At 44.6% G+C, this 27,571-nt stretch overlaps 1 protein-coding gene across 1 annotated transcript in view; it reads right to left on the bottom strand.

Moving 5' to 3' along the window:
• The window catches only part of LOC111966365 (phosphatidylinositol 3,4,5-trisphosphate-dependent Rac exchanger 1 protein), a 113,960-nt gene that overhangs the window by 78,751 nt on the left and 7,638 nt on the right, over nt 1–27,571 (bottom strand). The window contains exons 2-6 of the mRNA XM_070444624.1: nt 13,616–13,681; nt 13,323–13,445; nt 5,772–5,876; nt 3,580–3,681; nt 2,910–3,071 (exon numbers count right to left, since the gene is read on the bottom strand). Of these exons, the coding sequence (XP_070300725.1) occupies nt 2,910–3,071; nt 3,580–3,681; nt 5,772–5,876; nt 13,323–13,445; nt 13,616–13,681 (558 nt within the window). The remainder of the gene's footprint in view (nt 1–2,909; nt 3,072–3,579; nt 3,682–5,771; nt 5,877–13,322; nt 13,446–13,615; nt 13,682–27,571) is intronic.

Raw genomic sequence — 27,571 nt, 5'->3', positions numbered from 1 at the left:
AAGTATGCATGGAATGTCAACTCACACCGCACTGTACGAGAGCCAAATAAAACCTTTTAACGATACTAGGCCACGACTTAGTCAATGAGTCACTATTTAGTCATTAGATGAAGTCATTTTAAAGCAGTATTTTCAGGGTTTTACATTAGCTCATTGTAAACAAGAAACCTAAAGGGATTCCTTACGGTTGACCTATGGGATTCTAGCTGTGACGTTAATTATGTATGGGGGTGTTTCAGAAATGGCACCATTACATATATAGTGCACTACTTTAGACCAGAGCCATATGGGACCTCCCCTTTGGCCTCTGATCAAAAGGTAGTGCACTATATAGGGAATAGGGTGCCATTTCAGACAGAAATTCAATCAAACCTACACCAATGCAATTAACCACACACGTACACATTTAGGGCTGCCTCGTAAAGTAATGATTGGTAATATAGAGTGCATGTGCATGGATACATTCGTGCCATACACGTAGCCATAACAAAACATCATTGTTCAATGGAACGCACCAATCTAAATCAACCGGAACTAAGCGTGCCCATGTGTGGACTCTGGATCTCCTGCCCCACCTCCATTTTTGGTACAGAGACACCAACCACTCTTTTATGGTTGGACTTTACCAAATGTAACTCTCTCTTTGATGTCATTGAGAGCAAACCACTGTAGCCGCCCAAAACCAGACCCCCACCACCATCCATAATTGATTCCTCTGGCCACTACATCTCTGACAGTCACGCATAGCTCCCCCCCCAAAAACAGGATTATCCGCACTCTTGTAGGTCAGGTGCATTCCAACCGGCCTAGCAGACGGTTTTACATTTCACCCGATCGATCAAATTCCATGTTTAACTGTGTAGGAAGGCGGGATGGAGGAATGGATAGAGGATGACAGAGGGAGGGATGGTGGAAGCAGGAGGGCTGTCTGTCTATCAGAGCAATGCTAATGCATCTGGGCCCTGATTCTGCACTACTACCTCCCCATTAGGAGTGGAGAGGTGATTACACTGGAGAGTGGAGAGGTGATTACACTGGAGAGTGGAGGGGTGATTACACTGGAGAGTGGAGAGGTGATTTACACTGGAGAGCTGGAGGGTGATTACACTGGAGAGTGGAGAGGTGATTACACTGGAGAGTGGAGAGGTGATTACACTGGAGGTGGAGAGGTGATTACACCTGGAAGGTGATTACACTGGAGAGTGGAGAGGTGATTACACTGGAAGAGTGGAGGGGTGATTACACTGAGAGTGGAGGGGTGATTACAAACTGGAGAGTGGAGGGGTGATTAACTGGAGAGTGGAGGGGTGATTACACTGGAGAGTGGACGGGAGTGATGTTACAACTGGAAGAGTGGAGGGGTGATTACACTGGAGAGTGGAGGGGTGATTAACATGGAAAGTGGAAAGGTGATTACACTGGAGAGTGGAGAGGTGATTACACTGGAGAGTGGAGAGGTGATTACACTGGAGAGTGGAGAGGTGATTACACTGGAGAGTGGAGGGGTGGAGAGTAGTAATAATGGGCTAAAGAGAGGGAAGTAGGTAGGGAGAGGGGTATTGCCTTTCATGAGGATGGACTGTGATACGGAGTGAGTAGACAGAGGCTCTATGTCCCAATACTCATTCACTCTCAGACATGTTTTGACCTCTAGGGGTCAACGCAAAGTGAATCAGAGAACCAATCCCAAAAACAGATGTCCAACTGCCCCCACATCAGTGCCTAGAATCAAATGAGAGTTATTTAACAAAAATGCCAATAAAAATCCTGTATCAAGACAAGTCTGATTGATCTCTGGAAGGAACTGCGACGACATGGTGTAATTTTTCCCCCACGTCGTTTATCCTTGTTAAACACACAACAGCCTCTTGTTTTGTCACATTTTTGACAGAGGACAATCGCGGGGGTGAAACGGTGGCATATTTCATCAGAGCGAGGCAAATCTTGGCAGGCTTTGAGTGTGTGTGTGTGTGTGTGTGTGTGTGTGTGTGTGTGTGTGTGTGTGTGTGTGTGTGTGTGTGTGTGTGTGTAGGATGCCATTGTGAGGCCCTCTCTCTTTTTCCTCAAAGGGCCCCGCGTGAGACTAGGCCCTGCCTCATCGGGCTCTGCCGATTGGGCAGGGTGCCCTTTGGCCTTCCCATGGCTCCTGAGCGGGCAGATTGTCCTCGCCGGGGCTCAGGGGGCCCAAGGAGAGTCAGGGGACAAGGGCTCTGTTGTGGAGGGTGAGGGAGGCGTGAAAAACGCACTGGGCACTCCGCTCCGCTCCCAAGCCCTGTCTGTGCCCTGTGCACACTGGTAATCTGGGGGAAGCTGGAGGAGTGTTTTACTGTCACAGAAAATGAAGTGGTGCTCAGTATTTGGTGGACTCTCGAAAACTGGCCTAAGCTTTTTCGCCACAGCCGTGACTGAGTCAATGAGGAGGACAGAGTGTGTGTGTGTGTGTGTGTGTGTGTGTGTGTGTGTGTGTGTGTGTGTGTGTGTGTGTGTGAAAACCATTGACAAATCTAAAAACTGAGCTTCCCTTTTCCATCTCTTTCCTGTCATTCAAACCATTTCTATATAAAGGATAACTGTTCTGCTCCCTCTCCCTTATTCTAACTATCCTCTCTCTCTCTCTTACTTCTCCTCTCTTAATCTTTCTTCTCACCTCCCACCCCCCTCCATCTCTCCTTCATTGCACACTTCTCTCATCTTCCTAGCACCCCTTCCCTCCCTCCTCTCTCTGACCCCCCACCCTTCTGTCTCGCCTCTCATCTTTAACGCACACGTCTCTCCCCCGCTTTTCACCTTTTAGTACTTTTCCCCTCCTCCCTCCGTCTCTCTCCCTCCTCTCCCCCCCTCAATGGTGACCTATAGGGTGCATCCTAGACATGGTCTAGAGTAGAATAGAATATAATAGAATCCCTCACCTCCCAGCCCTCGATGTGCGACTGCAGCTGCTCCAGGGCCTCCAGTTTCTCCATCTGCCTCTTGGTCTCGTTGATGTTGGAGCACACTGCCTTCATGGCCTGCAGGGCCTCCTCCACCGCAGGGTAGTCCGCGTGCTTCTTGGGTGTCCGCTTCAGCAGCTCCTAGTGGGGGGGGAGAGGCGAGCAGAGTGGTCACTTGGTCATTAACGGGTTAAAGCCAAAGTCAAGACGTCTTCTGTAGAACTACAGTAGATAAACAGCCATTGATAATGTTTCAGAGAACAGCCCTGGTGCGTTGGGTGATAAGCACCATGCATCATTATTAGGAATCATCTCAACAGTATTCTGCAAAGAGTCAATGGTGGATGGAGTTGCATTTAGAAGTGGAGAGGTCAGTTAAGATTGTGGGATGATGGATGAACAGAGTCCTGGGGGAATGTTAGAATGGAGGGGGGAGCGTGGAGGTCGGACATAGGATAGTGAGGATGAAGCGGCGGGACGGAGGGTGCAGATCGAATTTTGTGGAGAAGTTGGAAAAAAGGGAGAAATTGGACGTGGGGTGGAGAGTAAAAGATCATACGTGATAGGAGTGGCTCGGACATGGTTGGAATGTGTGTGTTTATGTTCGTGTGTGCGTGTGTGTCATTCTCCTTGGCTCCAAGGGCCTTACCTTCAGTAGAAGGGGGTACTTGCAGATCCTCTGAATGGGCGATAGCAGGTACCCCTCCAGGGGAATGTCTGTGCTCTTCTTCCCTCCCAGCAGCATACAGTGCTGGAACACAAACAAGACACAGATGTTAACAAAACTGTCATTTATCAAACAGGGACATCTATGGCCTATGACACATCCTCCATCTTCTTTGTGATTCTTCTAGAAATGTAAGTTGGTAACTCCACTAAAATTATAATGTGAAGTGGTTGAGGGCAAGAAGCTAAATCCAAGACACCACAGCATGTCTTCACAGTTGCATTAGCAGCGTCCGTGGGGATCGGGTGGCAAACTGGAACTAAAGTCATGCTTTGAAAAATGTACCCAAGAAATGAGTTTGGTGGTGAAACCCTACTGAGGATTCTTCAGACGAGAGTGAGAGAGAGTGAGAGACAACGCTGGTGGGTTCTCTTCTCTGTGCTTTATTTTTCAGTAACCAGGTCTGTCAAATGCAAAGTCCCAGAGGGCGAGCATGAGCAGCATTCACCACAAGATCAAAGGCCAAACTAGATATACGCCGCATGGAAATACTTTGGTGTAGAAAGCAGAAAGCACATCATTGGTCGGTATAGTGCACATATTTCATTTGAAAATCACATTCCACCACTTTCAACTTCATAAGGCACTCTGAGAAGAAACAGCAGTGTCGTGCTCATGCAGTTTTTGGTTGAAGCTTACGCTTAGGGATGGGGGGAGGAGAGGAGCGCAAAAACTGACTGCAGAATTGTGTGATTCCACAGATTCCAGCCGGCTTGGCAATCCTGACGCAATCCCCATCTCCTCTCTCTCTCTGTCTCTCTCTCTCTCTCTCTCTCCAGTCTTCTAATCTGAACCTTATTTCCATCAGCGTGCCTGCAGCCAAACTCCCTCCGAGAGCTTCTCTTTAACCTCCTTTCAGCATACTTTCACTTTTACTCCACTCAGCTGTACAGCTTTGTTTTGATGTCCGTGTAGAGACGGCGTACATATTCAGTGCTTGTCAATTAACATGGAAATATCAGCACAAATACCGCAAAAACATGGAAATGGAATGGAATTCAAGAGAGGAAACAGATGCACCAATGGCTGTTCATGCCGCACCACCCTCAAATAACATTATAATACTAATAACGATTTGCATTTATAAATCGTGACTAATTAATGCAGAGCTTACATCCAAATGTGATTATTCATTAAGCCTCCAGGCTCCCTTCAATTACAGAAGGCGTTGTCTCTACGCCAGAGTTCATCGACTGACTACACCACATCCACAGTTCCCTCACTCCACATCATCCACAAAAAGCACTGTGGACTACCATGCATTTTGGATTGAAACCAGCCTACAGCTTCAACCTGTGGAGTTCAGACTTGTAGCTTAAAGGGTTATTCCACTAAAAGTTTAAATGTATGGGGCAAATCCTAACATCCACTTACGAAAAATGTATCTCAGTCTCCCATTGACGTCGACGCATGACTAAGTTCAAGACAGAAATTTGACTTGTGAAAGTTAGGATTTACCCCCATGTGATGTTCCACTAGCAGCCTGGGATAGAATGTACAGAACACAACTAGAACAAGTTCAGGTCAGTCAATAATGAGACGGAGGAAACACATCGGTGTCAACAAGGCTCAGATCTTCCAGCCAGCCGTGCCAATGGACCGCAGCTGGACAGCGCACACCGACCATGACATCATCTCTGGAAGCGCAATCAAAGGCAGTTCCTGTGTTCATTGTTGAGGGGCAAGAAGGGTTGTCAAAACAAGGAAACAGCTGGACTTCTGGTGACAAAACGACCCTGACACACTCTGTGGTTACATCGTGAGTTTGCCAGAGTAACCAAGCGACCTTTTTCTAATACCTGTTCTTTTTATAACAAACATAAACATGTAAACAGAAGAAGATGTGACATTATGAAGAGGATAGAGAGAAGGATGGTGATTGGGACAGAGGTGGAACATGGAAGAGGAGGAAAAAGATGACACAGGGGAAGAGGATCAGGGAGAAAGTGGGAGGAAGAGGTGGACAAGAAGAGGTGGTAAAGGAAGAGAACATGGTGGAAGGGGAATAGAATGGGAGGAAGAATAAGATAGAGGAAGAGAAGATTATTTTTCTTCAGAGAGAACGAGATATGTAAAAAGACAGTGACGGTTGGCGTCAGCGGTGGGATCCTCACCAGGAGGAATGTCCTGATTTCAGGGATCTTGTTGAGCTCCATCAGCAGCCGCAGGGCTTTCTCGTGGTTACTGCAGTACTCCCCATACACCGAGAACTGCCCCTTCTGAAAGATGGAAGAAACACAAGCCAGTTAGGACCTGATCTGATCCGAATAGAAAAACTTGGCATTGAATATTCTGGAACAGAATTGTTTTCAACAACTTTTAGTCAAACACAGATCTCTAGTGATGTCGCAACATCAGTTGAATTGAAGTATAACTCCTATACACATCATTCCAAACAATTAAGATAACAATTCTGATGAGATGTGCTTTCCTTATTTAGGTAAACACTGCACTGAGAAAGCACTCTGAACTTCCTCTATTCACACTGACATAGTTATAGCTAGTGGATATACTGTAATGTCCTATAGGTTTGGCCACAGAAGGCTTTCCTCATGATCACTTAGTAATATGATAGCTATGCACATAGGTTCAATGCATTATTTATCTACCACTAGGGACAACATATAGGCCTAAGGAATCTCTCCCTCAGAATTTAAATGTAGGCTTCAGCCCAAAACCCGATATATAGGCCTTCAAGTCATTAGGAAGTGAAACCAGCTTCAGTGTTGGGCCTCCTCACTCTGCTCTGTTTGGTACTGTAACCAAAACTGTGCTGCGGTCACCCGAAACAGCACAGGAAGTGAAATCTTAGCTCGTGCCTGCGAGGCTAGCATATCCTCACAACCTTCAGAGAAACGCTACACTCGCTCTCTCTGAAAAGCTGGACGTGTGCATTTTAGGTAGCGACTTAAAAGGCAGGTCAATATAGAGGCACTCAGTCACTTCGTTGATGCTGTTTGACGCTGTTAAGTTTGTTTTTGAATATTCCAATATTGAGCATGAGGTAAGAATGCTGCGTAACATTTCTATCAGACATCCAATGTTAAATACGAGGTCACTGTAAAACTGCTGGGGCCAAGCACCATAAAAGATTCACAGGGTAACAATCTCTACCAGGTGCTCCATTGGTCTCGGTGTCTCCCTCTTGCTCCCTCTCTCTCCTTTCTAAATGTCGACTCTCACAGCTCTTTGGAAACAATATATCAAAGTCAACCTCAAGAGGCCATGCTGCTACAGACTAGTCTAGCCTTCCATCCTCCACCTCCTCTCATGCATGTGTCAGGTCCACATGGCAACGCAGCAAGAAGAGATAACTAATCTGGCTTGTATGTAACGTTAACATTACAGTACGTTCAGCCTCTCTCCGGTTCCCATGACGAGGGTAGATTCAAAGTGTGTCACCGTGTTTGGCGGCTGTAAACGGCGAAGCAACAGAGGGATAGCGTAGCCCAGGGCTCCGCTGTCACACACAGACATACACACAAAGCCGCTGGCTGGCAGGGCAACAAAGTCCGAGGCATCACCGGGAGCAACAGCTAGCCCAGTATATGGTGTGAAACACCAAAAACTCAACGCTAATAAGACGAGTAGCCTAACGAACAGCAAAATCACTAGCCTATGTCAATCTACTATACTCCATAGTAGAAAAGTTGACCTATTCTATTGGTTAGTTTGTTGAGAAAAAAATTGCCTATTCCAAACAGACTCTGGGACAATTGTGGGAAGGTAGATCCCACATTCATACAACTAGTAGGCCTAGGCTACACTTTTAAAAGTCTGATGTAACAGAGATCAGAATGTTTTGTTTAAAAAAAAGTTTGTTAACCTTTTTTATCCTTGACATTATACACGCAGCCATGCGCACAAGGCGTTAGGCTAGGCGCAAATGTTCGTTCTATAATGCAATTAAGCGGGAAAACACTGATGTCAAAAGGAAGTGAGATGAAAATACATTTCCATTACGAATTTTGAAAGAGGAGATCTAATATGTTACTTTAAAGCAAGGCAAGACATGCCTCATAATATCTATTAAAACGTTCAGGTTTCAAACAAGTAAGTATATTTTGGATAGCCCACGGCCTATGAAGCCTGTTTGAGATGATGCCGTTTTACAAATGTATTTACATCGACTGCCTTTTCCATCAATGAATAGACTAAAAAGCATTATTTCGCAATGGGATTTGTTTTCTTAATCCTGGACATTTGGCCGGTGCCAATTTAATTTATTGGCTTTTCTCAAAAGAAATATAGGCCAAAAACACAGAAACCTGGTGTGTGTGAGTGAGTGAGAGAGTGAGCGTGCATGTCTTCCCGGTCACTTGCATTCAACTTTTCTGACGCAATGCTTAAAATACCAAACTTCTAAGATCATGGCCACCTCATCATAACAAGCAACATTTCTTGACTGAGTTTCCATGGAACATCACAAGCAAGTAAAGACCATGAAACGTCTATGACCCTCTTAGACTACTACTAGGCTTAGAACAGAACTTCCTAAAAGGCCCAGTGCATTCGGAAAGTATTCAGACCCCTTGACTTTTTACACATTTTGTTACATTATAGCCTTATTCTAAAATTGATTAAATCTCAATCTATAAACTATTTAAATATGACATTTACAAGTTTTCAGACCCTTTACTCAGTACTTTGTTGAAGCACCTTTGGCAGTGATTACAGCATAGTCTTCTTGGAAATGACGCTACAAGCTTGGCACACCTGTATTTGGGGAGTTTCTCCCATTCTTCTCAAGCTCTGTCAGGTTGGATGGGAGAGCGTCGCTGCACAGCTATTTTCAGGTCTATCCAGAGATGTTCGATTGGGTTCAAGTCCGGGCTCTGGCTGGGTCACTCAAAGACTTGTCCCGAAGCCACTCTTGAGTTGTCTTTGCTCTGTGCTTATGGTCATTGTCCTGTTGGAAGGTGAACATTCGCCCCAGTCTGAGGTCCTGAGCGCTATGTAGCAGGTTTTCATCAAGGATCTCTGTACTTTGCTCCATTCATCTTTGCCTCAATCCTGACTAGTCTCCCAGTCCCTGCCGCTGAAAAACATCCCCATAGCATGATGCTGCCACCACCATGCTTCACCGTATGGATGGTGCCAGGTTTCCTCCAGACGTGACGCTTGGCATTCAGTCCAAGGAGTTCAATCTTGGTTTCATCAGACCAGAGAATCTTTTATCTCATGGTCTGAGAGTCGTTAGTTGACTTTTGACAGCCCATTTGGAGTTTGCCATGTTCATTTTACTGAGGAGTGGCTTCCATCTGGCCAATCTACCATAAAGGCCTGATTGGTAAAGTACTGCAGAGATGATTGTCCTGGAGGGTTCTCCCATCTCCACAGAGGAACTCTAGAGCTCTGTCAGAGTGACCATCGGGTTCTCGGTCCCCTCCCTATCCAACACCCTTCTCCCACGATTGCTCAGTTTGGCCGGGCGACCAGCTCTAGGAAGAGTTTAAAATGTTTCATATAATCCCTTTTAGAATAAGGCTGTAACGTAACAAAATGTGGAAAAAGTCAAGGGGTCTGAGTACTTTCCGAAGGCACTGTATATATGGGCTCCCAAGTGGCACAGCGGTCTAAGGCACTGCATCTCAGTGCAAGAGGCATCACTACAGACCCTGGTTCGATCCCAGGGGTCCGTAGTTCCTGTTCCCAAGAAAGCTAAGGTAACTGAACTAAATTACTATTGCCCCGTAGCACTCACTTCTGTCATCATGAAGTGCTTTGAGAGAATAGTCAAGGATCATGAAGTGCTTTGAGAGAATAGTCAAGGATCCTATCACCTCCACCCTACCTGTCACCCTAGACGCACTTCAATTTTCTTACCCCGCCCATAGGTCCACAGACGATGCAATCGCGATCACACTGCACACTGCCCTATCCCATCTGGACAAGAGGAATACGTGTGTAAGAATGCCCGTTCATTGACTACACCTCCAAACTCATCATCAAGCTGGAGGGCCTAGGTCTCGAACCTGCCATGTGCAACTGGGTCCTGGACTTCCTTACAGGCCGCCCCCAGGTGAAGGTAGGAAACATCTCCACTCCGCTGATCCTCAACACTGGGGCCCCACAAGGGTGCGTTCTCAGCCCCCTCCTGTACTCCCTGTTCACCCACGACTGCGTGGCCATGCACACCTACAACTCAATCATGAAGTTTGCAGACGACACAACAGTGGTAGGCTTGATTAACAACAACGACGAGACAGCCTACAGGGAGGAGGAGGTGAGGGCCCTCGGAGTGTGGTGTCAGGAAAATAACCTCTCACTCAATGTCAGCAAAACAAAAGAGATGATCGTGGACTTCAGGAAACAGCAGAAGGAGCACCCCCCCCTATCCTCATCGACAGGACAGCAGTGGAGAAGGTGGAAAGTTTTAAGGTCTTCTGTGTTCATATCACCAACAAACTGAAATGGTCCATCCACACAGACCGTGTGGTGAAGAAGGCGCAACAACCTCAGGAGGCTGAAGAAATTTGGCTTGTCACCCACAACCCTCACTAACTTTTACAGGTGCACAATGGAGAGCATCCTGTTGGGCTGTATCACAGCCTGGAACGGCAACTGCACCGCCCACAACCGTAAGGCTCTCCAGAGGGAGGTGCGGTCTGCACCTACAGCACCCGATGTCACAGGAAGGCTAAAAATATCATCATGAACAACAACCACCCGAGCCACTACCTGTTCACCCCGCTTCCATCCAGAAGGCGAGGTCAGTACAGGTGCATCAAAGCTGGGACAGAGAGATGGAAAAACAGCTTCTATCTCAAGGCCATCAGATTGTTTTCCAGCCACCACTAGCATAGAGGTGGCTGCCTACCTACAAACTTCATATCATTGGCCACTATAATAAATGGTCACTTTAATAATGTCACTTTAAGAATGTTTACATATCTTGCTTTACTCATCTCATATGTGTATAACGTATACTGTATCATTCACTATCTATTCTTTACTATCTATTGCATCTTAACCGCTCTGTCACTGCTCATCCATATATTTTATACCTATATATTCTCATCCCATTCTTTTACAAGATTATGTGTATTAGGTTTTGTTAGATATTAGGTTTGGTTGTGGAATTGTTAGATATTACCTGTTAGATACTGCTGCACTGTCAGATCTAGAAGCATAAGCATTTCGCTACACTCGCAATAACATCTGCTAACCATGTGTATGTGACCAATAAAATTTGATTTGGGCTGTAACACAACCGGCCGTGATCGGGAGTCCTATAGGGCGGCGCACAATTGGCCCAGCTTGTCCGGGTTTGGCTGACTTGGCTGACTTGTCCGGGTTTTAACTGAATTGCCTAGTTAAATAGAGGTTAATAAATAAATATATATGTATATATTCATTCCACACCATGAGGTTGGGATAATAATGTTAAAATGATGATTATGCATTTTAGTGTAAGAGCCTTTTGAAAAGACTGTTTTTCAGCCTGTTTTGGTGGAATTAAGTTTTGGCATGCCTGGTGATATCACCAGGCGGTAAATGGGTTAATAGACCAATACGAAAGAGTTCCATACCTCTCTGCCAATAACAGCTAGTTTTCCCCTCCCCGCTCAGACAGTCCGAGCAAACTTCTTGCTATTTTTTGTTTCTGTTTTAAATTACAATGTTCAAAAAATAATAAAAATAAAAATCACCGCAAGGTACTTAATTTTTACGCAGAAATTATTTGATATTGAGATAAATACAGCAGCATTGGACCTTTAAGGACTTCTAAAAGTGAACATTAATCTATCTATAAGCTTACCGTATGGGCATTTCTTTAAGTTCCTGAATGTGACCTGTTCAATTCCAAAGCCGGGTCAGCCTTGAAGAAACTGGGCCTGATTTGAAGGGCTTCACTTGTGCTCAGAATAGCTCAAAGAGTGTGTTTGTGTCTTTGATAAACACTTGGTTTTCTTCCTTTTCCATCAGTGGAATTTCAGCAGGATAAGAGGAGCAATAACAAACACAGGGCAAATAGGAGTGTCAAAGCATAATGAGTCTATTTAAGAAGGGCCATAATATGATGACTGTTAATTTGGGAGAAAGAGGCCTTGGTCAGGGGACAGCCCAGAAATAGAGCAAATATTGACATCTGTATCCTTCCGAATTAACATTCTCTAGTAGTTTTTTGGGGTAGGTTTGTGTAATCCTCCTCCTCACGCCAACATGGTTCAAACGTCAGCCAAAGGTTCTACCCAGGGTTGGTTTAGTCTGCCGGTCGTTGAAAACCCCCCAATGATTCAACAACATGCACGCCTTAAAAGTCAACATGGTGGAGGGTGATATTTGAGGCCCACTGGCTACTATAGGCTGGATTCCAATCCAATTTTCCACCCTCACTTCCTCTCTCCCTTTGATGAATGTAAGCTTTATCAGGCACTGGGAGTATGCTTTTGAATTGGAATCAAGCCATTGTGCTGGTTTATACTGTGGCCTATGAGCAACATTGAAATAAGACAGATCTTTAGAGAGAGGAGAATCTGTATGCTGTGATTGTGATTGACAGTGAATGGCCCGCTCAACAATGCTGGGTTATAGTGTGATCTAAGCAACATTGGAATAGACAGAGCTTGAGAGAGATAAGAAGAGAATCAGGATGTATTTCTCTGGCTTTGATTGACACCAGAACAATGCTGGGGGTTAATCAGATCTCAGCAGGGGTGTCTGCTGTCACTGGGGTCAAGGGCAGGAGGCGGAGGGCACCAAACGGGGGCAATTGATTGGGCGAGAGGTGTCAGTGTTGAAGGAGAGAGAGGTCACAGACAGAGAGCCCTGTAATGAATACGGAGCTACAATGCCAGTGGCCATGTGAAGATTCTCCCCCCTCCACACACAACTTATTCTGAGAGCTCTTGATTGGAATATTCTACAGTATAGTAGTCCAATTAGAAAACAAAGCTTGGTTACCACCTCCTTGAGGAGGCAACTCTCAACATCCTTTCAATTAATAGAATATTGATAGTTTCAGTTTGACTACAGGAGCTTTCTGTTTGAACAAACACCATTTACAATATGCTTTCTGTCAACTGACAATCCTCAAGCTAATACCTCGTTCTACAAGTCCCCTAAGTGTGTATGTGTGTGGATGCGTGTCTCTGTGTGTATGTGTGTGTGTCCATGTGTGTACGTGTGTGTGTGTGTCTGTGTGTGCGCAAGAGCAACTAGTTCCGCCATTGTCCCATTGATGACTGACACACCATCTCTTCCCCCGACACAGGCAGCTCTTTGTTGTTCCCAAGGGCCAAACGAGTTCAAAAGGGGGGAGGGGGGGTGGTCGGGAACTGCGGGACGGAGGGAGGAAAGCAATCTGCTGAAGGGGATGCAAGTGACAGGGGCCTTGCATGGGGTTGGCGAGGAACGGATAGAGGGGTCTTTCTGGCTGACAGGATGCAGGCTTTTTCGAGGGGAGGGGGGAGCGGGATGGGGGAATTTGCGAGGGAGGAAGAGAGGGAGTGGATTGTGTGTATATTATTATATGAAAGTTGTCGAAGGCCACTTTCACATCAGTTTTGATCTTTTATCCTAACTGCAGTTCATTGGAACAGTGGATAGGGTGTGAGAAGTAGCGTCAGAGCGTAGCTGTGCGTTTATGCTCAAGCCGGTCTCTGTGTCCATATATATGTGCACTGTAAGCGTGTGTGTGCATGGAAGTGTGTGTCACTCACAAACTGGAGGAAGACGTGTCCAAGGGCATGCCCTGGCTGTGGCTCCGGGTGCAGGCTGGCCTCCACTGCAGACAGCACCTCTCTGTGAACGTCCAGGATTGACTCAATGTTGGAGAACAGGATCTGTGGTAGCAGAGAGAGGGTGCGTCTGAAATGTCATCCTATTACCTATATAGTGCACTTATTTGGACGGGGACCCATAGGGCCTCACCACATTTTGTAAAAATATTTTATGCATAGTCATTTTTGTCAAAGCATCATTAGGATAGTTTTTAATAGGCGGCCATATTTACCTTGACATGCTCAGGCGACAGACACTGTTGCTCTTCGGCAGTTTGTCGGATTCTGTGCAAAAAGGCCTGCATGAGGAAAAAAGAAAGATAGTGGTTAGGTTCATACTGCATGTATCATACACTAGGTGGTATATGTACAGCAATATGTGATATGGGGGATTGCAGTCGTCAGTTTACTTTAGATTTAAGGGTTAGGTTGGGGGTGAACTTCTTCCGGTGAGCTTCATAAATATTATGGTCTCACCTGTGTTTAGCTTAAGCTCTGCCTCAAATACCTTACATGCATACAGAATCCCCATGGTACGTGTAACTAATGTATACTGTAAGCCCTTGCTATAGAAGACATTTAAACCAATGTACCTGGGAAATCGTCGGAGACACCTCTATAAATAACTCAATTATTGAGCATCACACTTTTTTCCATTTCCTCGATGTAACTGTGCTGTGATAAGCCCACGTCAGACTGATCAGCTGCTCAGTGGCTCGCAACAGTGTGTTTGTGAGCACTGCGTCTCCCTGCAGAAAGCTGACCTGTCACTCAAATCCTGACGAGAGAAAAATGAAAAAGGGAGGGGTACTAGAATGCCTCCGCTGTCTCTTTCTTCCCACCTCACTTCCTCTCAGGTTGTTTGTCTGTCTTTGAATGTCTCTCACAACTTCTACGAAGCATAAGCTTGCCAAATAGGAGCAGTGTCTGTAAAAGAAAATGTATATGGCACTTGATCATGACGCCTAATAGAAAGTCCACAAGGAAACAGATTGCTCATCCGGCATTTGCAAAGTGGACCACAACCTCTTGTGGGGTTTGGTGGCACCGCTTTACACCTCATCCCTATCCACAATGACAGAGCAGGAAGATGCACACACGCAATAAAATATGTAGCAATAAAATAATCCCCTTACTGCAAATCCCACCCATCTGGCGCTCCAGGCAGACTAGAACAAATGCTCCAAGTTTTGGAAAGATTTCAAATAGGGCTTGAACCCAGGTCTGGTGCTGTTCTGCTTTGGGATGGTTCAGGACGGGTGAATTGTGCTCCAAGCATAATATACTCATTAATCCTCCCATATGGTGACTTGTACCATGTCCATGTTGAAGGAGTCCATTCATGTGGAAGATTGCCCCCTGGCATCTTAGGAGGGGGGGGCCAAGAAACAAGGACTTCCACACTACATGGTGAGGAGGACAGGGGGATGGGCATGGAGGAGTGGTGGGAGGGGGAGGGGGTTTAGGGTTGGTATGGAATGGGAGAGGAGGGGAGGTGAAAACGAGAGTATCTCGAGTCACAACTTATTTGTGACTTCGTAGTTCGTACAACTGCACCATGGACGGTCTCGCTCTTAAAATGTCTAAATGTGCCACAAAGATGTGGAAGAAGGGGGTTTGTACAAGTGTGCGAGGCCGCAAGCAACAAAGAGGTCCTTTCGGTGTCTGTGATACATCCAGACACCAGTGATTCTCACCCGGGCTGTATTGGCTATCGGCAGTGTTCCATCACCAAACGACTGCACTTGTTTATTTTAAGACAAGAGGGGGCAGCTTTGTCCATCTCAAATCGCCATGCGCCGCTACCAGCATCACAGAACGGGGAGCGCAGATCAGGTAACACATTGGCCGGTCAGAATTCAAAGAAAACAATTTGTGGGAGGGGGGCCCATGGCTGAAAATTGAGGAGAGTCAGTATCCTTAAAAATAAAAAAAATAAAAAATAACAGGTGGCTGGCAAGGAAAAAAAGCAGACAAAACAATAAACAATGTGGAGAGAGTAGACATCACAGATTCATGCTGACAGAAATCTTCCATTGGACATGCTTCTAAAATGACTATTCACTTGTTACTTCCAAATCAATTAAGGTGGTAGATTACGTCTGACACTGTTGTTTTTCATATATCCAGGTCTCAGGTTGCCCTTTATGCAGGTTTTTGACGTCAGTGAGCAGTCATCGGGGCTTTGCTTTTCCGCTTCCGTAGGATCAACCTTTCTCTTGTTGTAAATAGGCAAATCAAGGTAAGGGAGGCCACTACCATGGTTACTGTTCCCCGCTAGGGGAACGTGATAGAGAGGTGGAAGGCCAGCTACCAGAGGACTCAACTGACCCCACAGTCAGAGCTGCTGTGATTGGGTGAAACCGGCATTCTAGGAGTCAAAGGGCCCAACTTGACCCCCATAGGCTGTGACATTTGGTGAGCACTCAGGGACGAGAAAGAAAAAGCATCATGTGCATTTCTGTTGGGCACTCCCCACTGTGGTTGGGAAATGCTTTATAAATTAATTATAAAAGTACAATACGCAAGGTATGCATGCCACAAAAAAAAAGCTATGCGAGTTATAAATAACAAGCAAGGTCAGGGTCAATTCAGTTATTTTTTGTCAATTGAATTGAAATACATTTTAATTCATGAATTGTCATAGAAAACATTTGATTTGAATTTACCTGATAGCAAGACACCTGACACTGCATATGTAATCCACTGTGCTCTTACTGATAGCTAAAAAATAGCATGCAGACTACATTTAGTTAAATCGTCAATACATAATGTGCTAATAACAGCACGTCAAATGATACACTGATCGGGGCCACAAATTTCATTTTGGAGATCCTCAGGATTCATCCCGGTGATGAATCGTCTGCTACTGTACGGTGCAAGGGCAGGCACAGCTGGTGAATGGAGCAGAGGAGCAAAATGACAAATCCAGGGTCTGTAGCCAGAGGGGCTATGGGCTGGAGGGGTGAATTTGTTCATATGGCACTCCCAAAGGAGATCAGCTCATTCTTAAACTCGGCTTGCCAGACAAATGACCGCCAGACAGTCCAGTATTAGACACTCCAGCAATGTTTTTACTTTTCCGGTTGAAAAGCCAAATCTCAAAGAATTTAAGCAGCATACAAATACTATGAATAACAGCTAAACCACTGAATGCCTGACTCAATATCTCAACTTCTAGTTTAGCTTTGGTCTTGAGATCGAAATACTCTATCCAGTTTGCTAGCAATAGGTTATACAGTAGGGATGAGAGTATCGCTTGTGGTAATTGAGTCTTCAACCTTGTGTGCACTGTCTCAGTCAGGGCTTGGTTTCCAGTGTGCGATCTGGACAAAGGCATACTTGATTGATTGTTTGAGCACCAGAGACTTGCACACTCTGTCACTGTTGTGTTTTTGGTGGCTTGCTGCCAGTGCCAACACACTCAGCGTGCATGTGCACGCACACACATGCACCTCTGCACAACTGTTCAGTCATACACCATAAGCCACAAACAACTTTGAATGCTAAATAAACCAAATCAAACCATTAATTCTTCTACCAAAGGGGTACAATAATACTAATGAATGATTCATCACCCAGGCCCCAATAGTCAATTCTTCGTACGAAATCCCTTCTCTTCCTAGCAGCCATACCTCTAATTGTTGTGCCCCTCATGAGCCACTGAGGGCTTTGTCAAGATTGCCTTGGAGATGCGCTTTTATTGCTCTCTCTGGTCTGAATACATTCTGCCCCCCCTCCTCCCTCATCCCCCTCTCCTCTTCTCTCCTAAGAGCCCACCTGCTTTCAACTCATTACTGAGCCTGACTCTGGGGTCTGTGGAACAGGAAACGATTAAATCCCACCTGCAATAACCAGGTATTAGAAAATGCCACCCAATATTAAACCCATCTTGGCTGGGTCTGGTTATTTCCATGCTTTAGCGAGAGAGGCGGGGGAATGCTAGGTATACGAATCACAGTACAGTACAGCCTCAGTGACAACATATTAATAATAAATTCATTCAGAATGTTCACTTGCAACATGGTAATTGTGTGGACTGGATGATATGAAGGTAAAAAAAGGAATGTTTTATCACTTTGTATGTAAAGTCTTTTATCTGCAATGTCTTTTTCATTCTGTGTCGGGACCCAGTAAGACTAGCTGTCCCCATTGGCGTCGGCTAATGGGGATCCTTATTACATTAAATCAACTTTGATGCTCAAGCTGGTGCTGCAGACTTAGCTTCAATATGTTATTTCAATGGTCAGAAGAGTACGTGCAAGGGAACTGCTCACTTCCCTAAACAATGAGGGTCAACAGCACCACAACAACCATTTTGTGACACCTTCAAGAGGCACTAACTCTGTGTATAATCCTGAGTGAGCCCCCTTTGATAAGCCCACAGCGTTGCATTTCCTCACACGAACGCGCTAGCTTTTCATTTGCATGTTAGCTTTTCATTGCCATTTTCACAAACATAGCACTCCTGTTACCCCTCATTAACAAACACTACTACAAGTCAATTAGTTTAGACAACATTTGACAAAAGTCCCACTTAGGTCTAGTACACAGAAGCCCAGTTACAAAGGATTTGCTGCTGTTTCTTTTCTTTTCTTTGTTGGTGCCTCTGTGGTGTGCAAACAGGAAATGAAAACTGTTTTTGTCGAAATCTATTAAAAAAAGTGTTTCTTTTTTTCAAGTTAGATATGCGGTGCCTGGACTCAGAGGAGAAGGGGAAATAAACAAACAATGCACACAGAGTGAGTGAAGATCTGCTGGCTGGCTCGGAACACAAAAGCTGCGAGGATGCTGTCCTGCGACAGGAAGTGAAGCTTTGTGAAGAGAGGAAGTGTGCGAGTGACATGTCGGTTTGAACATTTCCAATCAGGACATGCATGAACAGAACTGCTGGTTTTGTGCAAACAACACACTGCAAGAAGTTAAGACAGAGCTGCAGAGTGTACAGTAGTGGGCTACAGCTAAATTAATAAGTTCATGTTGGAGAATTGAAAGTTGGGAAATTATCATAGCATTAAGACTAACTTTGCAGTACTGTGACATTTAAACATATTAGGCCCAAAAGTCTTAGGCCCACAGATATGATTAATGCAGTTGAATTCTGAACACAGGCTACATCAAATGCTTGATTGGTTAGGAACCGCAACAAAACCTTGGACGTCACCATAAGAGACATAAGGCTGCACTAATACTACTCATAAAATGGGTTTGTTAGGGTTTTATTTATTTCTACTTCCACACTCTTTTTATGTCATAGAGGAAGCGCAATGAGAGCTAGTAGCCAACGCCCAACCATCACCACAGACAGATAGCCTTTCTCTGCCACAAGCTGCCGGAGGCATGCTCAGCCAAACGTGGTCCAGTCTTGTATGACCAACAGCCAAAGGGTCAGATGTGGGTTGGTGACCGGGTTCGTCGTTTGTTGTGAATTAGCGAAGCGAGGAGGGGCCAGACCGAGAGGTGTGAACGAGCAGACGGACCATATGCTGGCGTCGGGCTCTCCATTCGCTCAACTGGAAAGTGACTGGAGAGTGAAAAGGCCTGCTGCCTCCAACGTCTGCCCTCTGATTGAAGAGCCTGAGTCGGGTTCACTGGGTATGCCACAGACAACATTTTTGAAATGGAGCAATGAACAGTGACCTTTCTTATTGGAAGTTAAGGTAGTTGGCTACCTCCTCCATTTTAAAACGTTCTCGCCCGTTTCATGCCTATGGAACAACACTGATTCTAAACACACTCTTCCGACCCGAAGCCAGTCTGACTACAAGTGGTCCCTCTGAGCTAAGCTCACCAATCTCAACATTATTGTGTTAAAAATTCTAAAATCACATTAAATACTGACGTAGAAAGATGGCCGCTTTCAATCAGCTCAAATGTGAGACAATTCTGTTGAGAGTGGTAATGGTAACACAAGACTACATTCATTAAAGCTCGACTTCCACTGGTTGTGTGGACCAAATCAACCCCATAGTCCTTGTGACGCAGTTGTGTCCATAAGGACATGGGGAGGAAGAGCTACAGCTATATCTCCTCTTTACATTGTGAAATAACAAGCTAAATCTATCTTATGGGGAAATCTAAATTGGCACATTCAGTAAGAAACTAAAAAAGTGGTGCATTCAGCTGGGGATTAACTGATAGAGAAGTGGATCATTTTGCTATGTCATAACAGCCGGCAGGAGCGTTCCAAGTTGTGAAAGTGGGGTAAAATCAGAGATCCTCACACAAAGTCAGTCAGCTGTAGTGGCGATGCTGGAAGTGCCATCACGCTGTTAGCACGTGGGGTCTGTTCAGGAGGTTACAGCACGTTCAGCTAGAAATGTTTTGAGTAGAACATCTGATTGTCTGTCAGGGACTGGCGTCAGCTCTACTCATTACATTTCTATCTGCAATGTTCCGAATGTTTCCCCTCACTGAATACACACGTGGACTTACGAGAGGAAAGGGATCCCTTTAATGGGGTTAAAGACGCTCTGAAAAGGTTATCCAGATTAATTTAACAGGATTAATCAGGAGATTCACGGCACCTTGACTAGGAATGTTCTACTTCACAACCTTATGAATGACACAGGGGGTTGAAGAGGGGGCCCTTCTCGGCTGATTTGTTAAATGTCTCAAAGGATGTTCTGTTCCGTTTGGGCAGTTAACTGGCGTTGAACTAAACATCACCACTTTGTCCATGTATCAACATTTTTTGCACAACTCATGGAGTGTGTTCACTGCTAAGTCACATTGACATAGCGACACTCTCCAAACATCAACAATAACAACCAAACGTCTGACTGGGGTTGTCAAAAGTCCTACTGTTGACTTATCGTCATTCATCTTCCCACGTTTCCTCTCCACATCAGTGATGGGTGTGTTTAAACAAGGAGCCAAAAAGGGTAAGCCTTTTTCAGTCCTTCATTCAAACTGTAGCACAGGCAGGAGTGCTTTTTCGTGGATCCCATGCCGCTAATCTGGCAGAGGGGTAGGCAGAAAAAAAAGAATGTGTTGTAAAAGTAGCACTGAGGTTTCTTAAAAAAAAATAAGTGTGTGCATTTGAATAAATTTCTAAGCCCTCTCTCTGCACCTCATGTGATTGCTGTTGCTGACAAGCAGATGTTTTGCAGCTCAAGGCCAAGGTCTGAGGGGAAGGAAGAGGGAGAAGAGGGGGAGGGGCAAGAAAAAGCAGAAGTCACAAAAGGAGCCGCTCGTCCATTGTGAAGAGAGAGGAGAGCAGAAGACGTGATGGAGGAGGAGGGCAGAAGGTTGGCCGGGGAAAGGGCGGCAGGTACATTTTGCCACTAAACTGCTGCATGGTCTCGCTCATGCCTTTATTAAGCAAATGAAAAGGCTGTCATTTTGTGATGGGTGGATGTAGGGGAAGTGGCCTAAAGTATTAGTGGTATGATGAAAAAGCAAATCAACCACTGGTTTCCAGGAATTACATCTGGGTACGACCATGGGCAAAGTGAAGAAAGTATGTGCGTCATTATGGTTCTCTTTTCCCTGTGTGTGCACGCGTCCGTGCACACCAGTTCAAGAGGTCAGTCAATTGAGGAGCAAAGATCCCTATTTCACCTTCTCTGGTAGGAACCCTTTCATGGGTCAATGAACAACTGTGGGTGTGAAATGCACAGGAAACACATGGAGAGGGAGAAAAAGTACGCAAATCGGCACCAGTGAATACATTTATGAATCTTTCAAAATGTAACAGGATTGGAAGTCTTCCACTTGTAGGCAATCTACTGGGCAAGAGAAAATGATATGGGAAATACAGTAGCTCATAAGAAACAGGTACTGCATATACTTCTAAATACATACTGCCAACCCCATTTCATGATTCGTAATGGGGCAGAACTCTCTCACGGTAGTCTAGCAGGTCTTACATAACCAAGCATTGGGGTGGGAGTCAGGGGAGAGACTGGTACAAAGCTGGAGTATTTTCCTGTTTGCTCACCAGCGATGGCTACATCAGCATTCAGCAGCTATGGTCTTCGATGAGCACCAGGCCAGCTCAGTCACAAGAGACCCCAGTGTATCAATAACACGGCCAAGCACTAAATACACTTGTCAGGTTCTCTACCCAACCCCCCTTTTCAATTCGCTCCAGTTCCCACACCAGTAAAAACGAAGCCCCTGAGTGAATTGCAGATCCAAGCTTTGTCCAAGTAGCCTAACATCGCAGTTCACCGCCCACAACCCCCCCCCCCCCCAAAAGAAAACAAGCTAAAAACAGTAGTGTCCACCAAAAAAGGGGCTATTGGTTTTTTGTTGGGAAGGGAGGGAGAGATTTGGCGGTGAGGGTGGACAGGGTAGTCTTGAGAGGAGGCCGAGAGGCCATTTTGGGTCGACATGGCATGAAATTGAAGAAATAAATGAAGAAATCCCCTCTTTGTGGCCGGGCCACAGCAGAGCGAGAGAAAGGGCCCCATCGTGTCACCTCCATGAAGGGAACCCCAACAAACCCCCTTTTCACTCAAGACGTAAATTATCCGACCCCCCTCTAAAATCTTACCCTCTCCCCCACCATCCAACTCTCTCCCAAAAGCGACCCTCTTGGCCAAGTTCATCGCCAACACAAAGTCCCCTTTGAGTCTTCTCCTTTTTCTCCCCGTCTCACTTCCGCTTTAAAAGGCTTTAGAGTTCACGGCTCTTTGAGTGGCTCACACGGGCGGAAGCTGGCTCGCTACGGGGGACGAGTCTGTCTCCTCCATTCGATTAAAGTGGTGCTGTAGACAGGAAAACTAGAGCAGAAACGTCCTCTAAGACAAGAGAGACCCTCTGCGGTCTTCTCTGAAGGTCTGAGGAGCTTGGTTCCATTTAAACGACTGACAACGACTTCAGAAACATTCGCTCGTTCGTCACACACAAGAAGTCTCTCCATACATGACACTTTGTCTGGGGGTTGTCGGAAATCCCGCAAGAAGCTGTGCTTTCTAACATAGCTGAAAAACCAACGTAAAACGTTGTACTAATTAGTTCTTGAATGTCTAGAAGGAATGGGATCACAATAATAATAATTCTAACCAAAACAAATGAGTTCCTGTAGCTATGCTGCTAGGACCCATAATTAAACACGACTCCGTGAGAATGGAGGCTTCTATCATGACAGGGTATAGTGTACAATGCATCTGATATTGCTACTAGCTTGTAAGTGAGAAGCCTGAACATAAAAATACCTCCGGGTTGCAGAAATGATGGAATACAGCTCGTCCTCTGAACCAGGGCCTTTTTATTGGCCCAGTGGAAAAGAAGCGTGTCCAATTGGAGGGGAGGGTCTTTTTAACCATCTCATTTGGGGGTAAGTGTTCCCGACTTAACAGTCGCTGAACGTGTAATGAATCGGGTATAAATATCCTTTTATGAGCGCTTGGCTCTTTCAAGTCGATCCGCCGTTGCTGCCACATAATTATGGACAGTTCCCGCTTACACACACATACACACACCCTTCTAAACAATAATTACAGACTTCCAAAGCCAACTCTATAATGTGCGTTTGCGTGAGAAGTACATAGTAGTGGGGACGTGGTGGTGTGGTGTCACGTTGAGAGGTGACATGTGGCACTGAAGATAACATCTAGGGACAGAGTGGAGAGGCTGTCTGTCCACTGTGAAAGGGATCAGTGGGACAGGGTGAGCTGTCAGAGATCTGGAAGGTTCCACTATGATACAGGCCTAAGTCTGACGGTGACATAAGGGTAAATCCATTTGAATTCAATCAGTATTTGACAGCATCCCTTTTAATTTAAACAAAACTTTCCATACTGGAGACTTACATTTCCCTCACTAACTTTAAACATCAGTTATCCGATCGCTGCAGCTGTACATTGTCCATCTGTAAATAGCCCACCCAATCTACCTACCTCATCCCCATATTGTTTTTATTTACTTTGCTGCTCTTTTGCACACACTACTTACACACTATCATCTGCTCATCATCATCATCTGCTCATCATCATCATCATCTGCTCATCTATCACTCCAGTGTTAATCTGCTAAATTGTAATTACTTTGCTACTATGGCCGATTTATTGCCTTACCTCATGCCATTTGCACACACTGTATATAGACTTTTTTCCTATTGTGTTATTGACTGTACGCTTGTTTATTCCATGTGTAACTCTGTGTTGTTGTTTCTGTCGCACTGCTTTGCTTTATCTTGGCCAGGTCGCAGTTGTAAATGAGAACTTGTTCTCAACTAGCTTACCTGGTTAAATAAAGGTAAAATATATATATATTTTAAATACATTGGACCTGAATGCCAAAACATTTCAAATTCACCCATTTTGCATATCATGAGACATCCATGTCTTCCTCACTGGAAAATATAAACAGTTCAGCTTTGATATCATTTAAAAGCTTACGGGGGTTGTCAAAACATTGACATTATTCAATCATCTAAAAACTCAGTTTAGACCCTACTTTACATCCTCTGAGATGTTTGTGTTGTGCCCGCCATCGGTTGAGACATAACATGCTCTTGTATACAGGGTGGGTGTTATTTCAAATCATAGAAATAGGACCCATCCCTTCAGACAACTGCAACTTAGCTGGTACACCACTGAAAATGTCCATTTAATTTACATTTTTACTTCTAATTACTAACCAAAGACGGCCAACGGTCCACCCACTGTTGAATGTCAACTTAAATGGCCATATCTATTATTTATATTTCTATGATTTCAATAGGTTTCCTATAACAGATGTGTGGACCTCCAACCATCTTTGTGGTACCATTTTAAAAAGTTGACATTTAAAATCTATTCCCATTTTAGTAGATGTATCAGTAGTGCTGAGAAATTAGTGCTTTTTGAGGCCAGTTCGGCTTCGGTTCGATTATTAAAAAATACATTTATTTGATTCTGGTTTAGATTATTTGGGTTGAATGCTGTAACACAGAACAAAACAATTAATAAAAGTCCCATGATGGTAGTCCCATTACTGTTTATCACTTATTTATTCACATCACTTTAATAAAATTGTTCAGTTGTGTATATTTCATTTGTTTTATTTGATGACTTTATTTAAATTCCAAGTCATCATCTCATCTCCATAGAGCTGCTGCCCTATGCCGTCTGACAAAAACACTTTTTTAGTCATTCTTCAAAGTAAATAAGGCATACTTTTATCACTGCTGAATACCAATTATCAGTTAATTACCACAGGCGTAAAAGAAAAACAGACCGGACAAGTAGATGCGCAATGGGTTATGGTCATTGTAGTCAATTACCACGTTTTATGCATTTAAATATGTAGACTATTGGCCTGTTGGAAACTACAACTCCCTACTACATCGCACAGTTTAGACTGGATCTGATTTAGCTCAAGAAAAACTGTGCAATGTGCGCATTGATCTAAGAAAATAACTAATGTTAATGTGTCTGAACCGATGGCCGGCACAACAAAAAAAACTTGATGTAAAATAGGGTCTAAGCTACAAAACATGCAAACATGAAGAAGCATTTTAGATAATTGACATGAAATAAATAAATAATAAATAAGCTTTTAAATGATATCAATCTCAACCATTTATCTTTTCCAGCGATGAAGACATGGATGTCTCATGGTATGATGGGGTATGCCAAACTGGTCAACTTTGAATGTCTTTATCTCATGTCCAAAAAGTCACCTTCTGATCACTTATACAATGAGCAAATACATATGGAAGGTTTCATTCAAATCAAAAGGGGTGCTGTCAAAAAGAGATTGAATTCTAATGGATTGGGTAACTTGTGCATCTCCACTCCATACTGCAGCCCCTTTTATTGCTGTTCGCTAGATAAGATTACCTTCTAACATTTGATTAATGTAGAGGAATCGGGAGTTATTGACAGCATTGGAAGTATAGCTTCAGTATGTAGTGAAATGGTTAACCATACGAACACTGAGTGGTACAACATGAGGTGTGTGCATGTGTATCACTCAGTTCGACATAAGCAGCGTCATTGAGACCCGCTGAGTAGATGGCTCGTGGGGGGAAGTGCATTAGCACCCTGGCATACGATCACGGTCATAATGGGATCAAAGCAGACACCCACTGGTCCTGAATCAGACAAGAGGAGCGGAACCAGGCAGAGACAGTACCGTAGCCAATAAACAGACCCGATTCAGCTGAACGGTGTTCTCTCTGTGAAGCATTGTTCCCAGGCAGTTAGTCACCAAAACTGATGAGAACAGGCAATGGGATACAATTTTTTTATTTCACCTCTATTTAACCAGGTAGGCTAGTTGAGAACATGTTCTCATTTACAACTGCGACCTGGCCAAGATAAAGCAAAGCAGTTCGACACATACAACAACACAGAGTTACACATGGAATAAACAAACATACAATCAATAATACAGTAGAAAAAAAGTCTATATACAGTGTGTGAAAATGAGGTAAGATAAGGGAGGTAAGGCAATAAATAGGCCATAGTGGCGAGGTAATTACGATATAGCAATTAAACACTGGAGTGATAGATGTGCAGAAGATGAATGTGCAAGTAGAGATACTGGGGTCCAAAGGAGCAAAATAAATCAATAAATACAGTATGGGGATGAGGTAATTGGATGGGCTATTTACAGATGGCTATGTACAGGTGCAATGATCTTTGAGCTGCTCTGACAGCTGGTGATTGAAGTTAGTGAGGGAAATATGAGTCTCCAGCTTCAGTGATTTTTGCAGTTCGTTCCAATCATTGGCAGCAGAGAACTGGAAGGAAAAGCGGCCAAAGGAGGAATTGGCTTTGGGGGTGACCAGTGAAATATACCTGCTGGAGCGCGTGCTGCGGGTGGGTGCTGCTATGGTGAGCAGTGAACTGAGATAAGGCGGGGCTTTACCTAGCAAAGACTTGATAACCTGGAGCCAGTTGGTTTGGCGACGAGTATGAAGCGAGGGCCAGCCAACGAGAGAGTACAGGTCGTAGTGGTGGGTAGTATATGGGGCTTTGGTGACAAAACAGATGGCACTGTGATAGACTGCATCCAATTTGTTGAGTAGAGTGTTGGAGGCTATTTTTTAAATGACATCGCCAAAGTCAAGGATCGGTAGGATAGTCAGTTTTACGAGGGTATGTTTGGCAGCATGAGTGAAGGATGCTTTGTTGCAAAATAGGAAGCCGATTCTAGATGTCATTTTTGGATTGGAGATGCTTAATGTGGGTCTGGAAAGAGAGTTTACAGTCTAACCAGACACCTAGGTATTTGTAGTTGTCCACAATGACGCATCTTCTGATCAGATGGTACCATGCCATCTTTAACTGAACCCAATGAGACTAGTTTTACAACACTCTAGAAAAATACAGGTAACAGTCAAAATAAAGGAAACACTAACATAGTGTCTTAATAGGGCGTTGGGCCACCACATGTCGCCAAAACAGCTTCCGTGCGCCTTTGCATAGATTCTACAAGTGTCTGGAATGCTATTGGAGGGATGCGACACCATTCTTCTACGAGAAATTCCATAATTTGGTGTTTTGTTGATGGTGTAATACGCTGTCTCAGGCACCGCTTCAGAATCTCCCATAAGTGTTCAATTGGGTTGAGATCTGGTGACTGAGACGGCCATATCGTGAAACATCAGCAAGTTGAGCAGTCTTAGTCACTGAAGCTTCTGCCAAACGTGCCCCAACAATCACTCCTCTTTCAAAGTCACTGATCTCTTCTTCTAGCCATGGTAGTCAAAGAAAATTGGCAACTGGGCCTGCCCAGCATTTTTATACACACCTGTGTGGAAGCACCTGCTTTCAATATACTTTGTATCCCTCATTTACTCAGGTGTTTCCTTTATTTTGGAAGTTACCTGTACATGACTGTACAGACATTGGGGTAAATCCTAAGTTCCAAGTGAAATGTTCCCTTATCAAAGCGAACATTCAACGTAAGTGCATGATTCATCCCTGAAATAGGATTCCCTCAAAACACTCGAAGAGCGTTCGCCCACTCTTACAAACTATCTCATATTTAAGGACGTGTGTAGACATGGAGCACAGTCAATTAGCGGTCTTAAGATAAACCACAAGGAGTCACACACCCCATCCATCACTACTGTCACAAATCAACCTTCTCCTATTAGTCTTCAACTAGGCCGGGGGCAGAAAGTTCAACATCGGAACTCCAATTCAACGTTCATCAAAACCCTTTGGCGTTGTTCATGGTTGGAGAGTGTCAGGATGGAAGGTCTACTACGGTCGTAGAGTTTGGTTGTGGTCAATGTTTCTCAA

The sequence above is a fragment of the Salvelinus sp. IW2-2015 genome, linkage group LG7, assembly GCF_002910315.2.
Source record: "Salvelinus sp. IW2-2015 linkage group LG7, ASM291031v2, whole genome shotgun sequence".
In the NCBI taxonomy this organism is placed as follows: domain Eukaryota; kingdom Metazoa; phylum Chordata; class Actinopteri; order Salmoniformes; family Salmonidae; genus Salvelinus; species Salvelinus sp. IW2-2015.
The sequence above is the reverse complement of the archived record's forward strand: the minus strand, read 5'-3'. Positions and strand labels throughout refer to the sequence as shown.